This window comes from Salvia miltiorrhiza, chromosome 6, assembly GCF_028751815.1.
Source record: "Salvia miltiorrhiza cultivar Shanhuang (shh) chromosome 6, IMPLAD_Smil_shh, whole genome shotgun sequence".
NCBI lineage: Eukaryota > Viridiplantae > Streptophyta > Magnoliopsida > Lamiales > Lamiaceae > Salvia > Salvia miltiorrhiza.
The window spans coordinates 42,142,544-42,163,265 of record NC_080392.1 but is presented as its reverse complement, the minus strand read 5'-3'; the positions used below and the strand labels follow the sequence as shown (position 1 = coordinate 42,163,265).

The 20,722-nt window shown below is 38.6% G+C and overlaps 3 protein-coding genes and 1 long non-coding RNA gene across 9 annotated transcripts; 2 read left to right on the top strand and 2 right to left on the bottom strand.

Annotated features, from left to right (window-relative positions):
• Positions 1-170: 170 nt before the first annotated feature.
• Positions 171-7,123, bottom strand: LOC130989671 (protein RIK). 6 transcript variants are annotated; one of them, XM_057913714.1, is made up of 12 exons: positions 6,862-7,114; positions 5,955-6,198; positions 5,629-5,727; positions 5,461-5,495; positions 5,309-5,384; positions 4,354-4,449; positions 4,190-4,276; positions 3,520-3,613; positions 3,315-3,432; positions 2,234-2,684; positions 685-922; positions 171-560 (listed from the first exon to the last, which is right to left on the bottom strand). In XM_057913714.1, exons 1-12 carry the CDS (start codon positions 6,927-6,929, stop codon positions 427-429), a joined length of 1,740 nt encoding a protein of 579 aa, XP_057769697.1. In that variant the 5' UTR covers positions 6,930-7,114; the 3' UTR covers positions 171-426. The 6 variants fall into 6 exon arrangements, with proteins under 6 accessions (XP_057769697.1, XP_057769698.1, XP_057769701.1 ...); XM_057913715.1 differs by having other exon boundaries at positions 5,955-6,183; XM_057913718.1 differs by having other exon boundaries at positions 5,955-6,130.
• A 706-nt stretch (positions 7,124-7,829) lies between these two features.
• On the top strand, positions 7,830-9,628 carry LOC130989669 (anaphase-promoting complex subunit 5-like). Its single transcript, XM_057913712.1, has 5 exons — positions 7,830-8,110; positions 8,205-8,364; positions 8,596-8,717; positions 8,798-9,047; positions 9,432-9,628. Exons 1-5 carry the CDS (start codon positions 7,940-7,942, stop codon positions 9,611-9,613), a joined length of 885 nt encoding a protein of 294 aa, XP_057769695.1. The 5' UTR covers positions 7,830-7,939; the 3' UTR covers positions 9,614-9,628.
• Positions 9,411-12,274, bottom strand: LOC130989670 (uncharacterized). The gene is made up of 3 exons (XR_009090715.1): positions 12,106-12,274; positions 11,720-11,870; positions 9,411-9,550 (listed from the first exon to the last, which is right to left on the bottom strand). It is a non-coding gene; the product is annotated as an uncharacterized LOC130989670 (long non-coding RNA).
• Positions 12,275-14,123: 1,849 nt separating this feature from the next.
• LOC130989668 (4-hydroxyphenylpyruvate dioxygenase-like) lies at positions 14,124-18,852 on the top strand. Its single transcript, XM_057913711.1, has 2 exons — positions 14,124-15,426; positions 16,764-18,852. The coding sequence occupies exons 1-2, from the start codon at positions 14,168-14,170 to the stop codon at positions 16,948-16,950; spliced, it is 1,446 nt and encodes a 481-aa protein (XP_057769694.1). The 5' UTR covers positions 14,124-14,167; the 3' UTR covers positions 16,951-18,852.
• Positions 18,853-20,722: the final 1,870 nt, after the last annotated feature.

Genomic DNA, 20,722 nt, shown 5'->3' with positions numbered 1-20,722 from the left:
ATGGTAAAAGCTGTCCAAAAAAAAAAGATTCTATTCATTGCTCAATTCAATTCCGTTAATTTATTTTACAAAATTATACGGAACTTGGTGCATTTCTCTATGAAATAGTATTCATTTTATTTTCTCTTAAACTAACAAAAATGGTAAAAGCTGTCCAAAAAAAAAAGATATTGATACAAGGCACTTTTACTAAAAAAAACAAACAAAATAGCGTCTCTGCAGATTATCCGTAAGGCCGAAGTCTATTTTCTCGTTACGAGATGCTTCTATAATTTGTACATTTAAAAAGATAAATATGTAGAGAGGCCAAAACAAGACAAAATCGCACTAAAGAGACAGCATCTTAACAAGACTGTGGCAACCTCAAACACCGAGTTTCACAAGATTTTCTGCTGAGGGCAAGGCAAGGATGCGAACCATCATACTTCAAACAGCCCAGAAAGGTTTTGGGTTGGCCGAGGAACTAGAACATTTATCGAACGGCTCTCGGGCCGTCTCTCCCAGATCTTCATTATCGTCGTCATCGTCATCTCCATATTCCATTAACTTGATTAGAGTATCTAACATAGCATAATGTTTCCAGTAAGAAAAATAATAAAAACATATGTAGTGAAAGAAATACAATCTTGGAAATATTATAACAGGATAACTAAACTGATAAAGGCAAAAGCCAATATAAGTTACCTGGCACAATATAAGGTTTTGATCTGTGGGTCCCATTGTTATTTACATGCACTTTTGGTGTTGAGTCGAACTTTGGTGGGGGAGGAGGAGGCAGTGAACGCTTAGGAGGAGGAGGAGGCATTTGAGAAGATGAAGGCTTGACAAACTTCTTAGCATCTTGAACAACTGAAATATCTCTTACACCTACATGTGAAGTTAGTTCACGTGGCATGGGAAATTCGGATCCCTGCATATTCTTCTGGGAAAGCATATAACAAATCCCTCAAGTTAGCAAATATATGGCGCCATAAATTGCATATGTAATTAGCACAAAACAATGCAAGTAGTGCTCAGAATTTCTGCCTCTAAAATATGAATATGAATATGAATATGAATATAGGGAACAGGAAAAATCACTTCTAAACTAACGAAGGAAGGAACTCACTATATGCACACAATAAAAAGATATAAATGAGGACATGTAATGGAAATCATGCCAATGCCCAGTTGGAGAGGTGCGGGTTTGAGACAAGTAAGATGGCTTTCTGCTAAGGACCTAACTTGGTGACGAAAGGCCTAGAAGAAAGACCAGCACCATCCTGGCTTACTATTTACTTATGGTTCAATTTCTGCAGCTTCTACTTAAATAAAAAATAAAAAATAAGTACGCAGCATCGAGATCTAGGCCACCCCGAAAGCCTTCCACAGTATCCGCTCTTCCGAGCATCATCCTCATCCCCTTGCTCTTCTCTCTGTAACCTCAATCTTAACTGTGTTTCTGTATCATTTATTTCATAACCTCTTCAAGCTAGATGGATATGGTATGTACAGGGCTTTGATTGGTCTGGCTCTCAGCAATGAAACACAAGGATAACATCCTGGAATTCAAGGATGTTCCAAGGGTCTGGTTCCTTGAGGAAGTTTTTCTACCCTGGATACTCCAAGCTTGGTTTTCCAACATGAAGTAAAGCCAGAGAACCCCGCTTCAAGATATGTTATTTATGGATAGTTTTATTTCCAAGCAACTACAGAAAATGATATAGAACTTAACTTCCAATATGATTTTCGTAAACTGTTGCTGGAAGCTGTGAAGCTGAGCATTTTGCTCATATATACCATAAATAGATAAATGAAGCAATAAAGCAGAATTTTGACCAGCACCAGAAAGACGCAATGGAACAGCAAGAAACTATCTCATGCCATGTGAATATAGCACCCTGTGAAACATATACAAATGTCCAGTATAGAGGTCCAGTATCAGCTTGTTAGCTTCATAGAAGATCAGTGAAAATACCTGGAACAAGAAGCAATAAACATTAGAAGAAAATAATACTCATTCGGGGCCACATTCAAGAATAAGTTAAGTTTTATTCCAAATCCTGTATTTACATATTTGACTTGAAAGTCGAGAGTTGAGACACAACACACAATCTAGAAAAGCTACCGACCAAAGACAGTGGTGGAATGTAAATACAGTGATTGATATTATCAAATTATTACATTATAGCTTTCGACAAGTATATGCCGTTTATTATCCCTATATTACCCTAATTTGCAGAGAAAGAGATACCTGGTTTAGATTTGCAGCAGGCAACTCCTGAAACTTTCGTCTTTGGGAACGCTTATCATTTGCAAGGGAGGGCACCTCACTCTGTGGGTGTGTGTCTGTGCTTGCTGTTGTGATAGCAGGAGAAATTGTAGCTGTAACTGGAGAAGTCGACTGCCTAAGGGCAAAAGCAACTTGTTGCAAAGGCGTCACCTGGGGATATATTCCACCATAACCGATATAGCTTGTTCCAGTTGCCAACCCGTGAGGATAACAAGTGTTTGCTTGAGGTAGTGCAGAATTTGGCAGTCCAGATTGAGATACTGGACCCTGAGAGGCAACAATGCTCAAACCAGGAGTAGTTGACATGAAAGCAGGTATATCATTGACTTTTAATGCATTTCCAGGACTGTTGATCCCAGCTTGCAATTGAGGTGGAGGTGGAACAGCACCATACACCTTACATGAAGATATCCTTTTATCATAGAAACCATGACAAGCCAATTAGTAATTGTCAACAATCACAATGAAAAATACTCTTCCAGTTATTTTTTCATAATCTTCAACAATATAAATAAGAGGCACACTTTGGTGTATCTGTCCTAATTAAATCCTAATTGAGGATTAATAAACCCTAGTTGGGGATTGAAAAACCCTAATTCAGGAGTGATGAACCCTAATTGGAGCGGATGCGTCATTGCCTAAAAGTAAAATACTCTTCTTCCAGTTGATTTTTCATAACATTCAGGATTTACAGGATGCACATGTAACATGGTTTGTGTGATACTTATCTATGTACCAGAGACCCAACAGTACTGAACCTTTCTATGTTTATTAATTTTTCTGTTTTGTGTGTGTGTGTGTTGGGGGGGGGGGGGGGCGTTTATATATGAAAAATTTGTGAATCAACAATGATAAGCATGAATGAAGGATATAAATGAAGCTTAATTTCATCTTGACATGGAACAAGGCACTGCAGACACTAGCAATATCTCAGACACGACCAAATGGAGGAGGAGATTGTAGACAGCTGCGCAAAATGTATGTCTGATAAAAACTTATGCAGCTGGAATCTTATATACAAGCATCACTTGAATCTGATTACCTAGACGAACCAAACTCGGCACAAATTGTATCCAAAAGATTTTCTGCCAAGAGCTTAGCACGTTCAAAACTTTTTGCATCACTGCTTGACAAGAACAAATGTAATGGTTGTTGCATTTCTGCGGGCAGGGAAAAACATAAGAACGATTACCAATGGACTTGGAAATGGTAATAGAAATGCCAACAAATTAGATTACAATAAAAACCTTCAGTCTGCCCATTTTCAGCAAACCCAGAACGCTGTCCTCTTAGTGAGACAGTTGCTCCTGTTTCATTCGTAATGTGGTTTACATACTGGTCCTGCATATACAAAACCCAACCAGCAGCAACAAAAAAGAATCTCTCCAGATTTGATGGAGATGTCAGAGAAAGCTTCAGACATTAGAATCTTTTATTTTGAAAAAACAAGTCATTGAACAAATCTAGCTAAAAACATGCATGCGATGTAGCAGCGCTATATGCATAACTGCTTAAGAGATCGAGGCACAAAACAATCCAATATAACCATACACGAAGCACAGACACACACAAATATATATTAAACCTAATTATAACCCCCCCCCCCCCCAAAAAAAAAAATGTAGACAAAAACCCCTTGCTTGGAAGTTGAATAATTAGGTAATTACCAGAAGAGGAAACAAACAAGAGACGGAAGATTGAGGAAACTGGAAATTACTGTTGAACATTTTCCACAAACAAATGACATCATCCATTTTCCTCTAACTGTGTTAGGGGAACTGACTGCTAACACTTACTTACAGAAGAAGAAAAAGGGGGAAAAACATAAAGAATGGAGGAAAACAAACAAAGAGACTAAATAAAACATAGAAGATTAGACAAAGAAAATCAGTGTAAATGAATGAATGAAAATCTCACATTTGGGCCACGGATACGAGAAGCAATGTCCACTGATGGGTCTACCTCAAATCCCAAAAAGATACAGGTACTTAATAAATGATCAACCTGACACACAGTAATCATTAAGTCAGCCACAGGATTCTAAACCATAGAGCTCGCATATCACTGAGAAGCAGACTTACCTTAACTCCACTGTTTAATGTTGGCTGTTTAAGCATTTCTTCCACCATGGCAGCGGCATAATCAACTGCTTTAATTCGTTCTGCTGTTGTTTCTAACTGAAGCCACATTATATAACATGTCATCATAAAAGTACACCGAAAGGAAGAGAGAACAGGAAATCAAGTATTTGAAAGAAGGGCAATGCTTAACAATCACTAGTGATGCTGACAAATCTAGAGCAAGTTACCACAAATCTAGAGCAAGTTACCCAAAATGTCATAAGAGATCAGGTCTAATGGTTGCACTTGAAATCAAGGATGAGATTTGTTTAATAAGATAAACTTACTTCAGTATTTAGGAATTCATAGATTAATTAACTTCATGTTAAGAAACAGATCTTCAATGAACATAGTCTTACAAATAGCATTGGCGAAAAGCTTATACAAAGTGTTCATAACTCCGAGCCAAATGGGGATTCAGGAAGCATGTTAAGTATTCTAACAATACCAGACCCTCACATAGCTTATAAGGTCCTTGGTCCTCCAACCAATAAGATATAGACTTGATAAAAAAACTAACCATGTGCAAATGAAAATAGTTCAGCCTAATAATAATTAGGCTTTAAAAGCAGAATATCAATTTATAGGGCCGAATGGTGAGCAATTCTTTAGTTAGTTTGATGATTAGCACGCAGTGACAGCCAATTTGACAATGTCTCCAAAATAAAATGTGAAGCTTGTATGGAACTGACAGTGTCATCCCAAGAAACTGACATGTGGCGTATCTCCAACTTCTAGAACCAAATTCCTCTAGTATTCGAGATAATTGATGCAAAAATGAAAACATTTTGGTGTCCAGGATTTTTCTTGCGCTGATCAAAACCGTTCAGATATGATTTCGTGACAGCACCAAAACTTCATCACTTATCTTATCTTCAATGAATTCATAGATCATGCAAAAAACTGAAGTACTTACATGTGAGGCTGCAGAAATGTGGAGATATAAAGGTCTCTCACCATCAGGTGGTGCATTTGGAGGATGATATTTCCCCCTATATTCAATCCAAAAATGAATCATACAGAATAGGCAAAGTAAATGAAAATAGAATTACTTGTAGGCCTATTTACCGAGTGATTACGACAGCCCCCGTGCTCTTCTGAATCTGAAAATTGTATATAAATTATCAACTCCCAATCAAGAAAAAAACAATCATGTGCATCTTTAAATCCTGTTAATTGTTTAATGTGTTGTTCTTCAGATGTCCTAGGTTACTAAACCAAAACATTGATAGTTACCTCTTCCTGAGTTTGGCGCTTTGTAAGCTTGTACCGAACAGCCGAGTCAGCATCATTTATGACAATTTCTCTTGCTATTAGTTCATCTTGGATCTTCGGCTATAATGAAGAAGCCATACTATTGTGAGCAATCATGCCACATCCAATGGAACTCCAGATATATAGCATGAAATATTTCAAGCAAATGACAACAAAATAATGAGTTTGTTTTACAAAAACAATTAGTTGAAACGAAAAATGGATGAGAATGAGAAACAACAAGAGTTCTGTCGCGCTTGCAAGGACCACTAACATAATGTCTTCACGAAAACTTAACATAAACTTACTTGGACTAGCTTTTGGACGATGGCAGCAGCATGTTGCTGTAAAGGCACCTGAATAACTTGTAGTGGGTTGGCGTTAGAAGTGGAAAAAGGGATTGCAATAGGAGCACCAGCCACTATGGAGACAGCAGGCATGGGCAAATATCCCATGTTTGCCAGTGGAAATATCCCTGGAACTGCTACACCACCAGAAAGCAATGATTCGTCAGGCTGATCCCACTTTCTCTTTTTTCTACAAAACAACCGACTATTGTTAAAACCTCAGCTGCGCTATTGTGTATATTTATTACCGTGGATACAAATACAATCTTATGTTTGTAGGTTAATCAATGGCCTATTACTGGGATAAGAATATTCTATGAAATCATAACCTCAAACGAGGTACAAAACCAAGAAATACTCAACAGAGTGGAAATTCCATCTTATAGATTTCATCAAGTTTACAATGTCCCACTCTAGAGAAATTCCCCCCCACGAAATGCTCTTTCAGATCTTAAAATTCTAAAATATGAATATAATGCACAAATAACATAAACATCTCTCTCGGATGAGTTAACTGTGAATATAATGCACAAATGCACAAATAACATAAACATCTTAAAATTCTAAAATATGAATATAATGCACAAAATTCTTAATCACCAAATTTTGGTGCTGGGACAACGAACTTCTTAGAAATCAATTGAACCAGATAGCATAAGTAAAAAAAATCTTAACTTCTTCTTGTTGATTCATTAGGGCTTCCAATCTATTTGCTCGATCCCCACAACGGAACGAAATGCAATATATATTTTGAAGAAAGTGCTATAAGAGTCAAAATCCAAACAAAGGAATGTACATGCATATATAGCTGTCAGTATATGATGAGCAAATTAGGTCCACGGACCAAAAAAAAATCAAAACGCCGGACCTTTGTTTGGTCACTGATGAATCAGATTCCGCTGATGATGAAACCCTAGGGCAACTGTCTTCCGTCATTGATTTAATCCGTTACCTTCTTCCACAATTTTTCGCCATAATAGATTGTGTTGTTTCCGTTTTAGATTGAAATTGCGCGATAATTAGTCTGTACCAATCTGCGTCAGTGTGCGGGCTTTATGAGCTTGCAGAAAGAAGAACCTGAACGATACTACCCGAGTATTCGTATGGTTTGAATCTTTGCCCAATTCGAAAACGACTTTTAAAACTTCGAATTTTGAAGAAAAATAAATCAGTGTTATTCGAGAATTCGAATATAAAAAATTTATGATCAAATTCGATTGGAACAAAAAAAAATCCAAAGATAACAAAATCAGAATAGTATAATATATTATTATATTTATAAGAATAAATATTCGATTTTGTCTCATCGTATTAACGTTTTAACAAAAATGTCGGATAAGTGCATACAAAAGTACCCATCGTTTCAAAGTTTAGTAATTTATGTCCCGAGAAAAAATTCCGACATCTGAAAACTTATGTAGAACATCGAAATTTCACATTCGCAATTTACGTGTGACACATTCATCACACCAATAAAATATGTCACATAAGTTGCGAATGTGGAATTTCGGCATTCCGCGTCAATTTTCAGATGTCGAATTTAAAAATGATTGCATAAGTAAATCGACACTGTTTTGATGAAATGGTGGCACGTCAATTGCCAAATTAGATTCAATTTAGAATTTTGTTTAATTTTTTGTATTCAACAAATCAAAATCTTATATTTTTTTCAATATAGTTTCATTTTTTATATTTCTATTTCCCAATAAATATGGTTTTCACTCCAACTCCAAACCATTTAAAATTATTTAAAATAAAAATTAATTCTATTAGTTCGAAAACTTAAATTACTCTTTTAAGCGAAGATTAGCTGAGAGCTTAAAAGTGGAACTCCCTCTTTTTAAAAATCTCAAATTTATAGCGCCATTAGCCACAGCTCATCTCTCTCATTCAAAAACCCTATAGCAAAAACCTCTCGCCGGTTTCCGATTCCTTTATCGTCGGCGATGGCGGTCGTTTCCAAGCCGCCGGCGAGCTTCGCCGTCACCCCGCACAAGCTCTCCATTTGCATATTGGTTCAAGTTTACGCGCCGCCTTCTCAAATTTCCATCCCCTTCCCTTTCTCCTCAGTTTCGCAGCACAATCGTCTCGGAATTTTCCTCAGATCCCTCACCAAGGTTTGATCCGCGTCGAAAATATTACCATTGTTATTGTAATAACATTTTGATCAGCAAACTGGCAGTTCAATCGATTTCGTTTTGTATTATGTAGGACTGTGGTGGCATTTTCGAGCCTACGTTGGATGAGTTGATTGCTCAGCTGAAGGAGATTGGTGGCTTGCTCAATCACTGGTTGAGTGACCACTTAATGAGGAGGCTCTCGTCGCTGGCCTCACCGGATGACTTGTTTAATTTATTTGCTGATTTAAGAGGTAGCTCTTGCTTTCTTCTCTTGATAAAAGTTGAACTGAGATTTTGAATCAGCGGTGCAAGTTTGATGCACAATGTATGTAGTTATCATCAAATGCTGAAGCTCGTGCAGCATTTGCTTTGTTTTAGATGGTTGTAGCTGGGTATATGACACATTTGATAGTGTTTCCGTAGAAACAAATCAGAAAGTGCTTTTGATTAGTGTTTCCCCCCCCCCCCCCCATAATCATCAGGGATCATTGGGGGCTCGGACTCTAATGTTATGGATGATGATCAAATTATGCTGGATCCTAACAGTATCATTGGCATGTTTATACGACGTTGCTTGCTTACCTTTAATCAGATGTCATTCGAGGTAATTATATGCAGCATTCCATCTATTGAACGATGTTTTACTTCGGAAGTGATCTATCCAAAATTATTTTCTCGTTTCAGGGTATTTGCCATCTCTTAACAAGTATAGGGTCATATTGCAAGGAATCCTTCTCAGGGTACCCACCACCTTACGAGTCATCACATATGGATGAGTCCACTAGTTATCCAAATGCCCCATCAGAATATGAGAATATGGACATGGAGAATTTTTACGAGAAATCTCGTGAAGACTTTGAAGAAAGTAAAACGGAGATTGGAAGAATCCCTTTCTACGGACAGTCATCAAAGACATATTCTGAATTTAGTGATGGTATTCTTGTGAGAGATCTATGATTTTTTTAGTATGGTTTTATCATGGATCCTATGAGAATGAACCCTTTGGATGTTTTAAACTTCATATCACTTTTGCAAACTTCTATTGTCACTGTTGATTTGATAAATATCTCCTCATTGAGCCAATATAATACCTCCACATTTGAACTCAAGCTTAATTTCCACCTGCTTTTCAGTATTTCAACTTTCAAACTTTCAACAGTTTTTACATTATATAAGATGATACTTGTCGTATCTTATGATTAGCACTGTTTTTGGTGATTCAGTTTAGGTTCTAGATACATGTTTCAGATTATACTTCATTTGAACTCTCTAAAAGTCCATGCTGTGAGCTTTGACATCTTGATTTTACTGGTCACAGATTGTGGTATCTCTTCGAGCCACAGGCTGGAACATATCGATAAGAATGCAGAAGTTAAGTCTTGTGTATTGTCTTTAACTGATATGTCAAGGGATATTGGCTCTGTTAGTGGGACTTTCCTGCACACAAATTGGCAGGTACAAGGTTACCTATCAGAGCAAGCCAATGTTATTGAAAAGTAAGTGTTTTTTATTTTATTTTATTCTCTTTTATATAGTTTAGATGTATCAAGATACTGCAGAATATTTGGAGCTAGTGAAGCTGGATAAACTATATATCCATTTCTAAAAAAAAAAGTGAGTTGGATGTGAAGACGTGGAAAGATAAGTTGGGTGACAAATTGATGTAATCCAAAATCCTTTAAATTGATGAGCCCAAACCAAACACGGAACGAGTTCCAGTCCACAAACAAAATCTTAATAAAAAAAATTATACAATATGTAAAATTAATTATTTCCATAATAGTTTACGAGATATTAAATTCAGAATAAATATATGATTTTTTTTAAATGGTTAAAATGAACTAATCATGAGCTTATTTTCCCATATTTGAATTCCTTAAAAAAAAATGATTTATCCCCACCCCACCACGAACTGTATTAAAAATACATTTTGAACGTGTGCGTATATTAATGGTTAAGGTCAAAGGTCTTAAGTTCAAGTCCATGTGGCGTGGCCTTTTTATTTAATATTGTTAATTTATTTTTTAAAAAAATACATTTTGGACCACTGTACTTGCAATAAAACCAATTTTGTACCCTGCATCATTTTGAAAAAGGCCAACTTTTTTGTGGCCTTCTTTAAATCTAAATTACATAGTTAAATATGAGCGGAAGAACAGTCTAGAATTGATGTTCAAATCAACATATTGAAGGGACAAGATATATATCTCTAGTCGAGCTCAGACAATCTAACGAGTCAAGATCAACAGAAAGTCGAAAACGCAAAAAGACTAGATAAAATCATCCCTGAATAAGTAACTCTAGTCCCCATATTGTACAAAATTTATTAGTGTCCCGCACGGAACCTACAAGCGCATCTTTGTGATTGAAGACGTCTTTTCTTAATTAAAAGATAAATATAAAAATTAATAGAAAATTATTAATATATACTCCCTCCGTCCCTGAAGTAAGTTCCTATTTTTCCTTTTTGAGACGTCCCCCAAATAAGTTCATCTTTCTTTCTTTTTATTTTTGGACAGCTACCCCACCACTAATGATACTTTATTTAATCTTACTCTTCACTTTTTCACTACTCTCAATACTAATTATAACACTTTTTCACTTTTTCATCACTCCTAATACTAATTATAACACATTTTTCTCCACTATCAATACACTTTACCACTTTTTCTTAAAACCTGTGTCGTCCCCAAAGAGGAACTTATTTCAGGGACAGAGAGAGTATATATATATATATATATATATATATATAGTGGAATGATCAAGTGTAAACTCTATCTTACGGTGAAAACTAGATCCTATGAACAAACACATAAAATACGTGAACAAGTGATAATCAAGTTGTGATCACTATATATATATATATATAAAGTGAAGGAAAGGAACCACCAGAATTATGTGGAAAAAGACTTATCAAAATTGATGCATTAAATGTGAATTAAGTTTAAAATACAAGGGAAAGTTTTCAAAAAAGAAAAAAGACTACAATTTTCGAGAAACGATGTGCTTAAGATGCACACTGTACACTAAAAACAGAGTCATAGAAATATAGAACTAAATATGACATTGTCCAGTGAGACCAATACTACTACTATTGATACACACAACAGGAATAGTTAATATGCAGCAAAGGTTTATTTCATTTATACATATATATATATAGGGGCGCGCTCCAGTGAGACCCCCTATTTTTCGTGTAACATGAGTACAATGAATAAGACATATAATACTAATGAACAAAACGCATATCTAATGAACAAGATGTATATACTGATGAAAAATAAAATTTAAAAAATTCGTAATGAATAAGACATATATACTGATGAACAGGGCCGTATATACTGATGAACAATGCAGTATATACTGATGAATAACAAAATTTAAAATATTCTGCTCCCTCTAGGATTCGAACCCTGCGAAAAAAAATCACCCTCCAAATACAATATCAGCCATAGGATTGATAAAATAAACGCACCAGATCGTGCCCTAGATCTCATTAAAATTAGGGGGTCTCATTGGAGCGGCCCCCTATATATATATATATATATATATATATATATATATATATAAATATATACGCACATCAGTAATCTGATTAAAACTTACTGAAGAGAGAATCGTCCATTTCTTCTGGATTCTCAAATGCAGTAATGTGCTTCCTAAACGAAGACGCGGCTTCTTCCCTGTCATCAAACCGCCCGAGCTTGTCGTATACAATGGCCATCAAGTAGAAAGCTTCTGATGCTAATTCATGATACTGTGAAGAAGCAAATATCATCTTAGTAGTCGAAAAATATTGGTATTTCAATATCATCTTCTTCAGCGCAGGTGCTTGAAGCATGGACATGTTGTCATAGTTTTGCAGTGAGAAAACAGAACCATTCCCACACGATCTCGTGATTAAAAGTTGTATGGGAAATAAAGAAGCACTAGACATCTTCAACAGGCGTATACGGACAAGATACACGGAACAATTCAGGAGATTAACTAACCTCCAATAGTTGAAGTTCTTCCGAAGCTTGTGTTAAAGGTTCTAGCACCATCTCTGGATTGTCTGAAACTATTGAAAGAAATAAAAAGTTCTCAAACAATTTACTCCATCCGCGAGGTACAACAAACCCTGATTCACTTGAAGATGGAAGAGAATAAAGGAAGGATATAGCAGTAAAATACCTTAAAAGTCTGGGTCAGCCAAATAGCATTTTGCTTCCACAATAAGTGCCCGAGAACGTAGCTCCAAACCACCATGTCCAAGAAGCATGGGGAAACAGCTATGTAAAAGGCCACGCCACATGGACTTGAACTTAAGACCTTTGACCTTAAGCATTAATATACGCACACGTTCAAAATGTATTTTTAATATAGTTCGTGGTGGGGTGGGGGTAAATCATTTTTGTTTAGGAATTCAAATATGGGAAAATAAGCTCATGATTAGCTCATTTTAACCATTTAAAAAAAAAATCATATATTTATTCTGAATTTAATATCTCGTAAACTATTATGGAAATAATTAATTTTACATATTGTATAATTTTTTTTATTAAGATTTTGTTTGTGGACTGGAACTCGTTCCGTGTTTGGTTTGGGCTCATCAATTTAAAGGATTTTGGATTACATCAATTTGTCACCCAACTTATCTTTCCACGTCTTCACATCCAACTCACTTTTTTTTTTTTTACTTTTTAATCTTAATCTTTTTTCTTCTCGAAATGATTTCTCATTTCGAATTTTTATGGACAATTAGTACGCCATTGGTGCGATTCACAAAGGTAATTGACTAGAAGTCATGTTATAGTTAGTAAATTTGTCATTTGTTTTTTGAATTAAAACTCACGATAAGTCTCAAATTTGCCATTTTTATAGCAAGCTAGATTTTCTGCTTAAGATATATATCGACTTTGAATAGGTTTTCTGTTTCCACTTTATCCTATAACCACGAGTAAATAATCTATAAATAACTATTTTGCTATATGAGTAGTAGGGCTGGGAATCGGGTCGGGTTCGGGTACCCTACCCAAAAAAATCGGGTACCCGAACCCGAAAATCCCCTAAATCCTATACCCGACCCCGACCCCGAAAACGAAATCGGGTACCCTAATACCCGACTCGGGTACCCGAGTCGGGTATTCGGGTACCCTAATACCCGATAGTTTTTAGGGCGATGAATTCAGCAAATTCAAATGAATTCAAATGACAGCAAATTCATATGGTACCCTAATACCCAAATTCATATGACAGCAAATTCAGCAAATGAGTTCAAATGACAGCAAATTCAAATGACAGAAAATTTGTATTTAAAAAAAAAAAAAAAGAAGAAGAAGAAGAAGATTCGAAGAAGAAGAAGAAGAAGAAGAGAAGGCTGGGCGGCATGGCTCCTCGCCGGCGACTGACTCTGGTCTGGGCGATGACGGGCGGCGAGGGGCGCCGACTCAGCGGAGACGGAAGACCGGGAGGGATTTATTCCCTGGAGTGGGGGCGGCGGCAGCAGGGGAGGGATTACTTAGGGCTGAGATTGGGACTTCAATTACAGCAGGGGAGCGATGACGGGCTGGCGAGGAGCGAGGGGCGACGGCGAGTGGGGCGGCCGGAAGGGAAGGCCGGGCGGGGAATTGAAGGGAAATAGGGAAACTGGGAAAGGAAGGAGAAAGACGGGAAATAGGGAAAGGAAGGAATTAGGGGAATTGAAGAATCGGCTATTTAATTATATAATTTATTATACATTTAATTAGGGGAAATAATTATATAATTTAAATACATTTAATTAAAAAATCGGGTATTTCCGGTATACCCGATACCCGATCGGGTATACCCGATACCCGATTTTTTAACACCCTAAATACCCGAACCCGACCCCTAATTTATCGGGTATAGGGTACCCGATACCCGATTTTTTCGGGTCGGGTATCGGGTACCCGATTACCCGATCCCGAAATTCCCACCCCTAATGAGTAGTGGCAAAACGGGAAATTCCGTTGCTATAAATAAACAGAAAGAAACGAACACGTATATAAACCCATTAACATAAAAATATTTGTGGCTATCAGCTGCATTCATATGACAAGTATACGTCTCTCTCTCTCCTCATTTCTCTCTCTAAAAGCTCCACCTCTCCGCCGCCGCCACCACCACCGCAGACTCACTCTCACTCTAAAACTCGAAGCATCTAGCTCCTCCACCCAAACAATGGGCCAAGAATCTGCCGCCACCATCGCCGTGGAGCCCGCTGTGGTGCACGGCCGATTCAAGCCGGCGGCGCGCAAGAATTTGGTCGTCCGGGCCAACCCCAGGTCCGACCACTTCCCCGTCCACCGTTTCCACCACGTGGAGTTCTGGTGCGGCGACGCCACCAACGCCGCCCGCCGCTTCTCGTGGGGCCTCGGCATGCCCCTCGCCGCGAAATCCGACCTCTCCACCGGCAACTCCGCCCACGCCTCCTACCTCCTCCGCTCCGGCGAGCTCTCCTTCCTCTTCACCGCCCCTTACTCCCCCTCCATCGCCGACCCCTCCTCCGCCTCCATCCCCACCTTCGCCCCCTCCGCCCACCTCGCCTTCACCTCCTCCCACGGGCTCGCCGTCCGCGCCGTCGCAATTCAGGTCGACTCCGCCTCCTCCGCCTACGCCGCCTCCGTTGCTCGCGGCGCCATTCCCGTGTCCCCGCCGGCCCTCCTCTCCGACGGCAAGACCTCCATCGCCGAGGTGCACTTGTACGGCGACTCCGTTCTCCGCTACATCAGCACCGCCGGCGGCGCCAACGAGTGGCTCCTCCCCGGCTTCGAGCCGGTGTTAAACGACCAAGAACTGGATTATGGGATTAGAAGACTCGATCACGCTGTCGGCAATGTGCCGAAGCTCGAACCGGCCGCCGAATACTTAAAGAAATTCACCGGTTTCCACGAGTTCGCCGAGTTCACGGCTGCCGATGTCGGGACGGCCGAGAGCGGGCTGAATTCGGTGGTGCTGGCGAACAACAATGAAAATGTGCTTTTCCCTTTGAATGAGCCGGTTTTTGGGATGAAGAGGAAGAGCCAAATCCAGACTTATTTGGAGCACAATGAGGGGGCTGGGGTGCAGCATTTGGCGTTGGTGAGTGAGGACATTTTCAAGACTTTGATGGAGATGAGGAAGAGGAGCTCCGTGGGCGGGTTCGACTTCATGCCGTTGCCACCGCCTACTTACTACCGGAATCTCAAGAGCAGGGCGGGGGATGTGCTCAGTGATGAGCAGATTGAGGAGTGTGAGAGGCTGGGGATCTTGGTGGATAGGGATGATCAAGGGACTTTGCTGCAGATTTTCACCAAACCAGTTGGTGATAGGTAATCAATCACCTTGATCATTGCAGTTGTTGTGCTTTTGGTTTGAGCTTTGATTTGGTAGTTGCAGTTTTGATCTGTTTTTGAGTTGGGATTTCAAAGTTAGTTGTTGTTCTGATCACTAGTAGTTTAGAATGTGATCATCAGATACTGATTGAGCTGAATTCTGGAGTTTGATTGTTAGTTTAGGAGATGTAGTTTTATTTAGGGGTAATTGCACCATTTTTTTAACTCATATATGATGCGATTTTTAAATCTTGACACCAAAAACATGACCTTTACAATTTGTGTTGTTTACAACATGATTGTAGTTGTGGTTTTGGTTTGAGCTTTGATTTGGGATGATTTAGATTGGGTAGTTGCAGTTTTGATCTGTTTTTGAGTTGGTATTTCAAAGTTAGTTGCTTTTGCTTTCTGCTGTTTTTGATCACTAGTATTTTAGAATGTGATTGTGAGATACTGATTGAGCTTAATTTTGGAGTTTGATTGTTAGTTTAGGAGATTTTATTTTATTTAGGGGTAATTGTACTACCTTATAACTCATATACGATGCGACTTTTAAATATTGACACCAAAAACATGACCTTTACAATTTGTGTTGTATGCAACATCGATCAAATTTTTGTTGCGTTTGAATTCTGCTGTTCTTGATGAGTAGTAGTTTAGAATGTTATCATGGGATATTAATTAAGCTGAATTCTGGACTTTGATTGTTAATTTAGGAGATATAGTTTTATTAAGAGGTAACGGCATATAATAACAATGCTTTAACTGATTCGGTGGTGTATGACATGACTATTAAATAGACCGTGTTGTAAACCACACAAATTGTAGAGGTCGTGTTATAAGAAATGTTAGGTGAATGTGTCTGAGTGAAAAGGAGTCCCACTTTGTTGTGAGTTGAGTTATGTCCAAAATAGAAAGTGAATATATTTGGGAGACATCCCAAAACGATAAATTGCGCATGTTTTTGGAGATGAAGGGAGTAGTAAATTTTGAGACTAGGAAATGCAAGGATAACTTGAATTTTAGATCATTCCCTATTTCTATACTAAAAGTTTGTTGACATGTGCTATTTTTTCTCCTCTGTGATTAATATGTCGTTTTACTTGCTATCGCTTCTCTCGTCTCCTCCACCCACCACGAACTACATATGATGAGATTAGTTCTTCATCTGAGTTTCCTGTTTACACTATCCAAATCTGAGCTTTTTTTGCAAATTACATAGTTCACATTATTATGGATTCATACCATATTAGTGCTTCCAAATTCTTTAAATCGTAGCACGTTCTGATCATATAACTTCTTTTGTAACTAACTGCAGTGTCTCGTTTTTGCAGGCCGACCATCTTCATAGAGATAATTCAGAGAATAGGGTGCATGATGAAAGACGAAGAAGGGAAGATCTACCAAAAGGGCGCATGTGGAGGATTCGGGAAGGGGAACTTCTCGGAGCTCTTCAGGTCTATCGAAGAATATGAGAAAATGCTCGAAGCAAAAATGGGCACGAGAGCAGCAGCGTCGTGACTGCCCCAACGGCTAAAATAGCAGGTAGATATGAACACTCTTGATATGTACAAAAATGATTTGTTCATGTTATATAATGTGACAGCAGTTACTGTATGATACTATAAATTTATCATACTAAATGAAAATACCTCCTTGGGCTTCGAAGCATGCCTTCGTGTTCGCTCGTATTTGTGTTTTGTTTAGAGGATTTCTTTGATTTTATTTGTTTTTGTTGCTTCGTCTGTTCGTGTTTGTGTTCATGCTCGTGTATTCGGCCGATCATGTTTTTGGATTTTGTTTGCTTGCCGTAGGTGGAAATCGAATTCATAACCTTTGTGTTTGTTCGAATTCGTGTTTTATTTGAAGGGTGGGTTTCTTTTGAGTTTATTTGTTTTCGTTGCATCGTCTATTCGTGTTCGTATTTGTGTTTGTGATCTTGGATCTTAGTTTCTTTTACAAACGTTGTGGCCACTGTCGTAGGTGCTTACATTCTAGAGATATTGGTATTTGACATGTTTATTTGTTGCTTCTGTTCCCTCGTCTATGAAAAAGTTATCACATCGTGGACAATACAAGTTTTAATAAAATGTGATCGAAGTTATTAGTGAAGTAAATAATTCATTTTAAATGCGAGTGAAGTTGTGCAGACTTTACTACTATAAATAATGGTGGCAATTTTTTTCATGGACAAACTAAAATCAAAATTACTGTGAATTTTTTGTGGATGAAGAGAGCACGAACCTTTTAATTTTGATCAAATTCATAAAGCGATCTAAACTACAATTTAATTGCAAATTTAAAGTTTATATCTTTTTTTGACAATGTAGAGAAAGTAAATAAAGCAACAAAATAGAAAGGGACTGCCGTATATCGAAATTAAAATGTACACGCAAAATTATTTATATGGAACAAATTTTACGATGTGAATATATATTAATAAGTTTTAATAGTATTGTATACCATCATTATTTACATAAAATCAAATATAAAATACTCTAAACACTACGACAACATTATAAATTTTGATTAAAATTTCGATGATTATACGAAAAATTTCATACAATTCGTATAACAATATAAGAATTATATGAATTTTTTTGTATAATTATCAATTTTGTGTAAGAACATTAAATCACTCAACTAAAAAGATTAAATTGTAATTAATGACGAAAAGTGGGGGACCGATGCGAAAATTATGATCCCTCTTGGAAGTGGAGGAACCGTAGGCAGCCCCACCGCAGACGGAAGTGGTACAACATCTAAAGCGAAACGTCCAAAAACCGCATCTCCGAGCGAGACGTATCATTCCCCAAACATTCCGACAGCTAGAGAGAGAAGCACCCGCCGGCCATGGTTTTAGAGAGAGAGATGGAGGAGGAGGACGACGAGGAGGAGGCAATGCTGAAGAAGGCAGAGGAGGAGAGCGAGAGTAACAGCAGTAGTAACGACGCTTCGTCGTGGAGCCGGAAGATGATGGTGGAGGAGGCGGCGCGGAGGCTCAAGGGCGGAGATCTCAGAGCGAAAATCGAGGCGGCGAGGGATGTGAGGAAGCTTGTCAGGAAGTCGTCCAGCTCCAATTCCAAGTCCGCTGTGCGCTGCCGCTTCGCCGCCGCCGGAGCTATCGAGCCGCTCGTTTCGATGCTCCACGGCTCGCTTCCCCTCGCAGCTCGGGAGGCCGCGCTCCTCGCGCTCCTCAACCTCGCTGCTCGGAATCAGAGGTCATTTCTCTCTCTCTCTCTCCCGCGCTCGCGCGCGCTTTATTCACTTTTTATTTTTATTTCTGAAATTGCTGAAACATGTACTATATTTTTATTCCGTGAATCAATTGATGATTAGAATCGTTTCTGGTGAATGTTATATCTGAAATAGAGATCGAGTTTGAGATTGCTGGATATGTAATTTGATGTGTGTTCGTGCTCATTGGTTTCAACCACATATTTACTCATTGTTTGGTTAAGAATTTCTGAGTGTATGCATATATGTGTTTTGAAGTGAAGTGTTGTGCTTTGGTTTCAGCTCGATTAATTCTTTTCCAGATTCTTGAGAAAATAGAGGTATTGCTCGACTCTGGTTTCGTTTGCAAGAGTGTGGATTTGTAGCTTATTGTGAAATAGGGTGTCGTAGAGATTATATGCTTCGAGGACCTGAAATACGAGTATCTTTTGGTTTCATCACGATTCGGATTCCTGAGTACTCAAATGTGTTATAGTTTTTGTTGATTCCTTTTGTGCAAATGGAGGTATTGTACGGCTGTGTTTTGCGTTTGCAAAGGTTTTTGTTCGTAAAATCCGGTGAAATAGGGTGTAGGAAAGGTGATATGCTTTGAGGACATGAAATACAAATGTCTTTGTTGGGAAATATACACAAATAATTCCACCCATTATCAAATCGAAAGCAATATCAAAGATATAAATTATCTAAGACGGGAAAAATAATGACACCGATATTTAACGTGGTTCGGCCAAACTGCCTACGTCCACGGACCCACCCCAATATTTTAGAGAATCTCACAGAATGAGGAGTACAACAATACCACACTGTATTTTGTATCTTGCCTACACAGAGGCTATCTCTCGACTCACTTTTATCACTCGTGTTTAACTTCCACACTGAAGTTTTCTCTCACAATATTTTCTCACTCTCTAGCACTTATTTCAAAATACTTCTTTTGTGAATTTTGGGATACCCTTCAAGTTGCTGCGATGCACATATTTATAGCCTCCATTTGTTGATTCCACCTCACATCCTAACTTTCTCAAAGTTAATGGGGCTGCACTTTCCTCTTTGGTGGTGGCAAAGTTGTGGTGGTGGCAAACAACTTTCTCAAAGTTGTGGTGGTGGAGCCTCCATGTTTTGGCTAACAATCTCCCACTTGAAGACTGATTTTAATCTGTCTTCACACCTTGATCATCGCAGCAGCCTTACTGTCTTCACTGTAGAAGACCAACTGAAGTTGAGCACAACTCCAGTTTCTCTTTGCCAACTGTCTTGGTTAACATATCGGCTGAGTTCTTGCTTCCCTGGATCTTCTCAAGTTGTAAGATCTTCATCTCCAGCAGGTGACGGATGTAGTGATACTTCAACTCAATGTGCTTTGTCCTTGAGTGAAACGCTGGATTCTTAGCCAAGAAAATAGCACTTTGACTGTCACTAAAGAGTGTACTATTCTCATGCTTCTTCCCAAGTTCTCCCAAGAAATTCTGCAACCATACCATCTCCTTGCTTGCTTCCGTCACGGCTACATACTCAGCTTCCGTAGTAGACAACGTGACAATCTTCTGCAACTTAGAAGACCAAGAAATAGCAGTACCACCAAAAGTAAATACATACCCGGTTGTACTCTTCCGACCTTCCAGGTCATTTGATGCCAAATCTGCATCAACATAGCCAACCAACTTGGCACTCTTGCCATCAAAACATAAAGCCTTGTCCGTGGTACCTCTTAAGTAACGAAAAATCCACTTGACTGCTTCCCAATGTTGCTTGCCCGGATCACCCATGAATCGGCTTACTACTCCCACTGCATGTGCAATATCTGGCCTTGTACACACCATGGCGTACATAATGCTGCCTATTGCCGATGCATAAGGAACTTTTATCATCTCGGCACGTTCCTCCTTTGTACATGGCGACTCCTTCTTCGACAGCTTGAAGTGACAACCCAACGGGATGTTCACCGGCTTCGAATTCTGCATGTTAAATCTTTTCAATACCTTCTCAATGTAGTTGGCTTGTGAAAGATACAACTTTCCTGCCGCCTTGTCTCTTTTGATCCTCATGCCAAGAATCT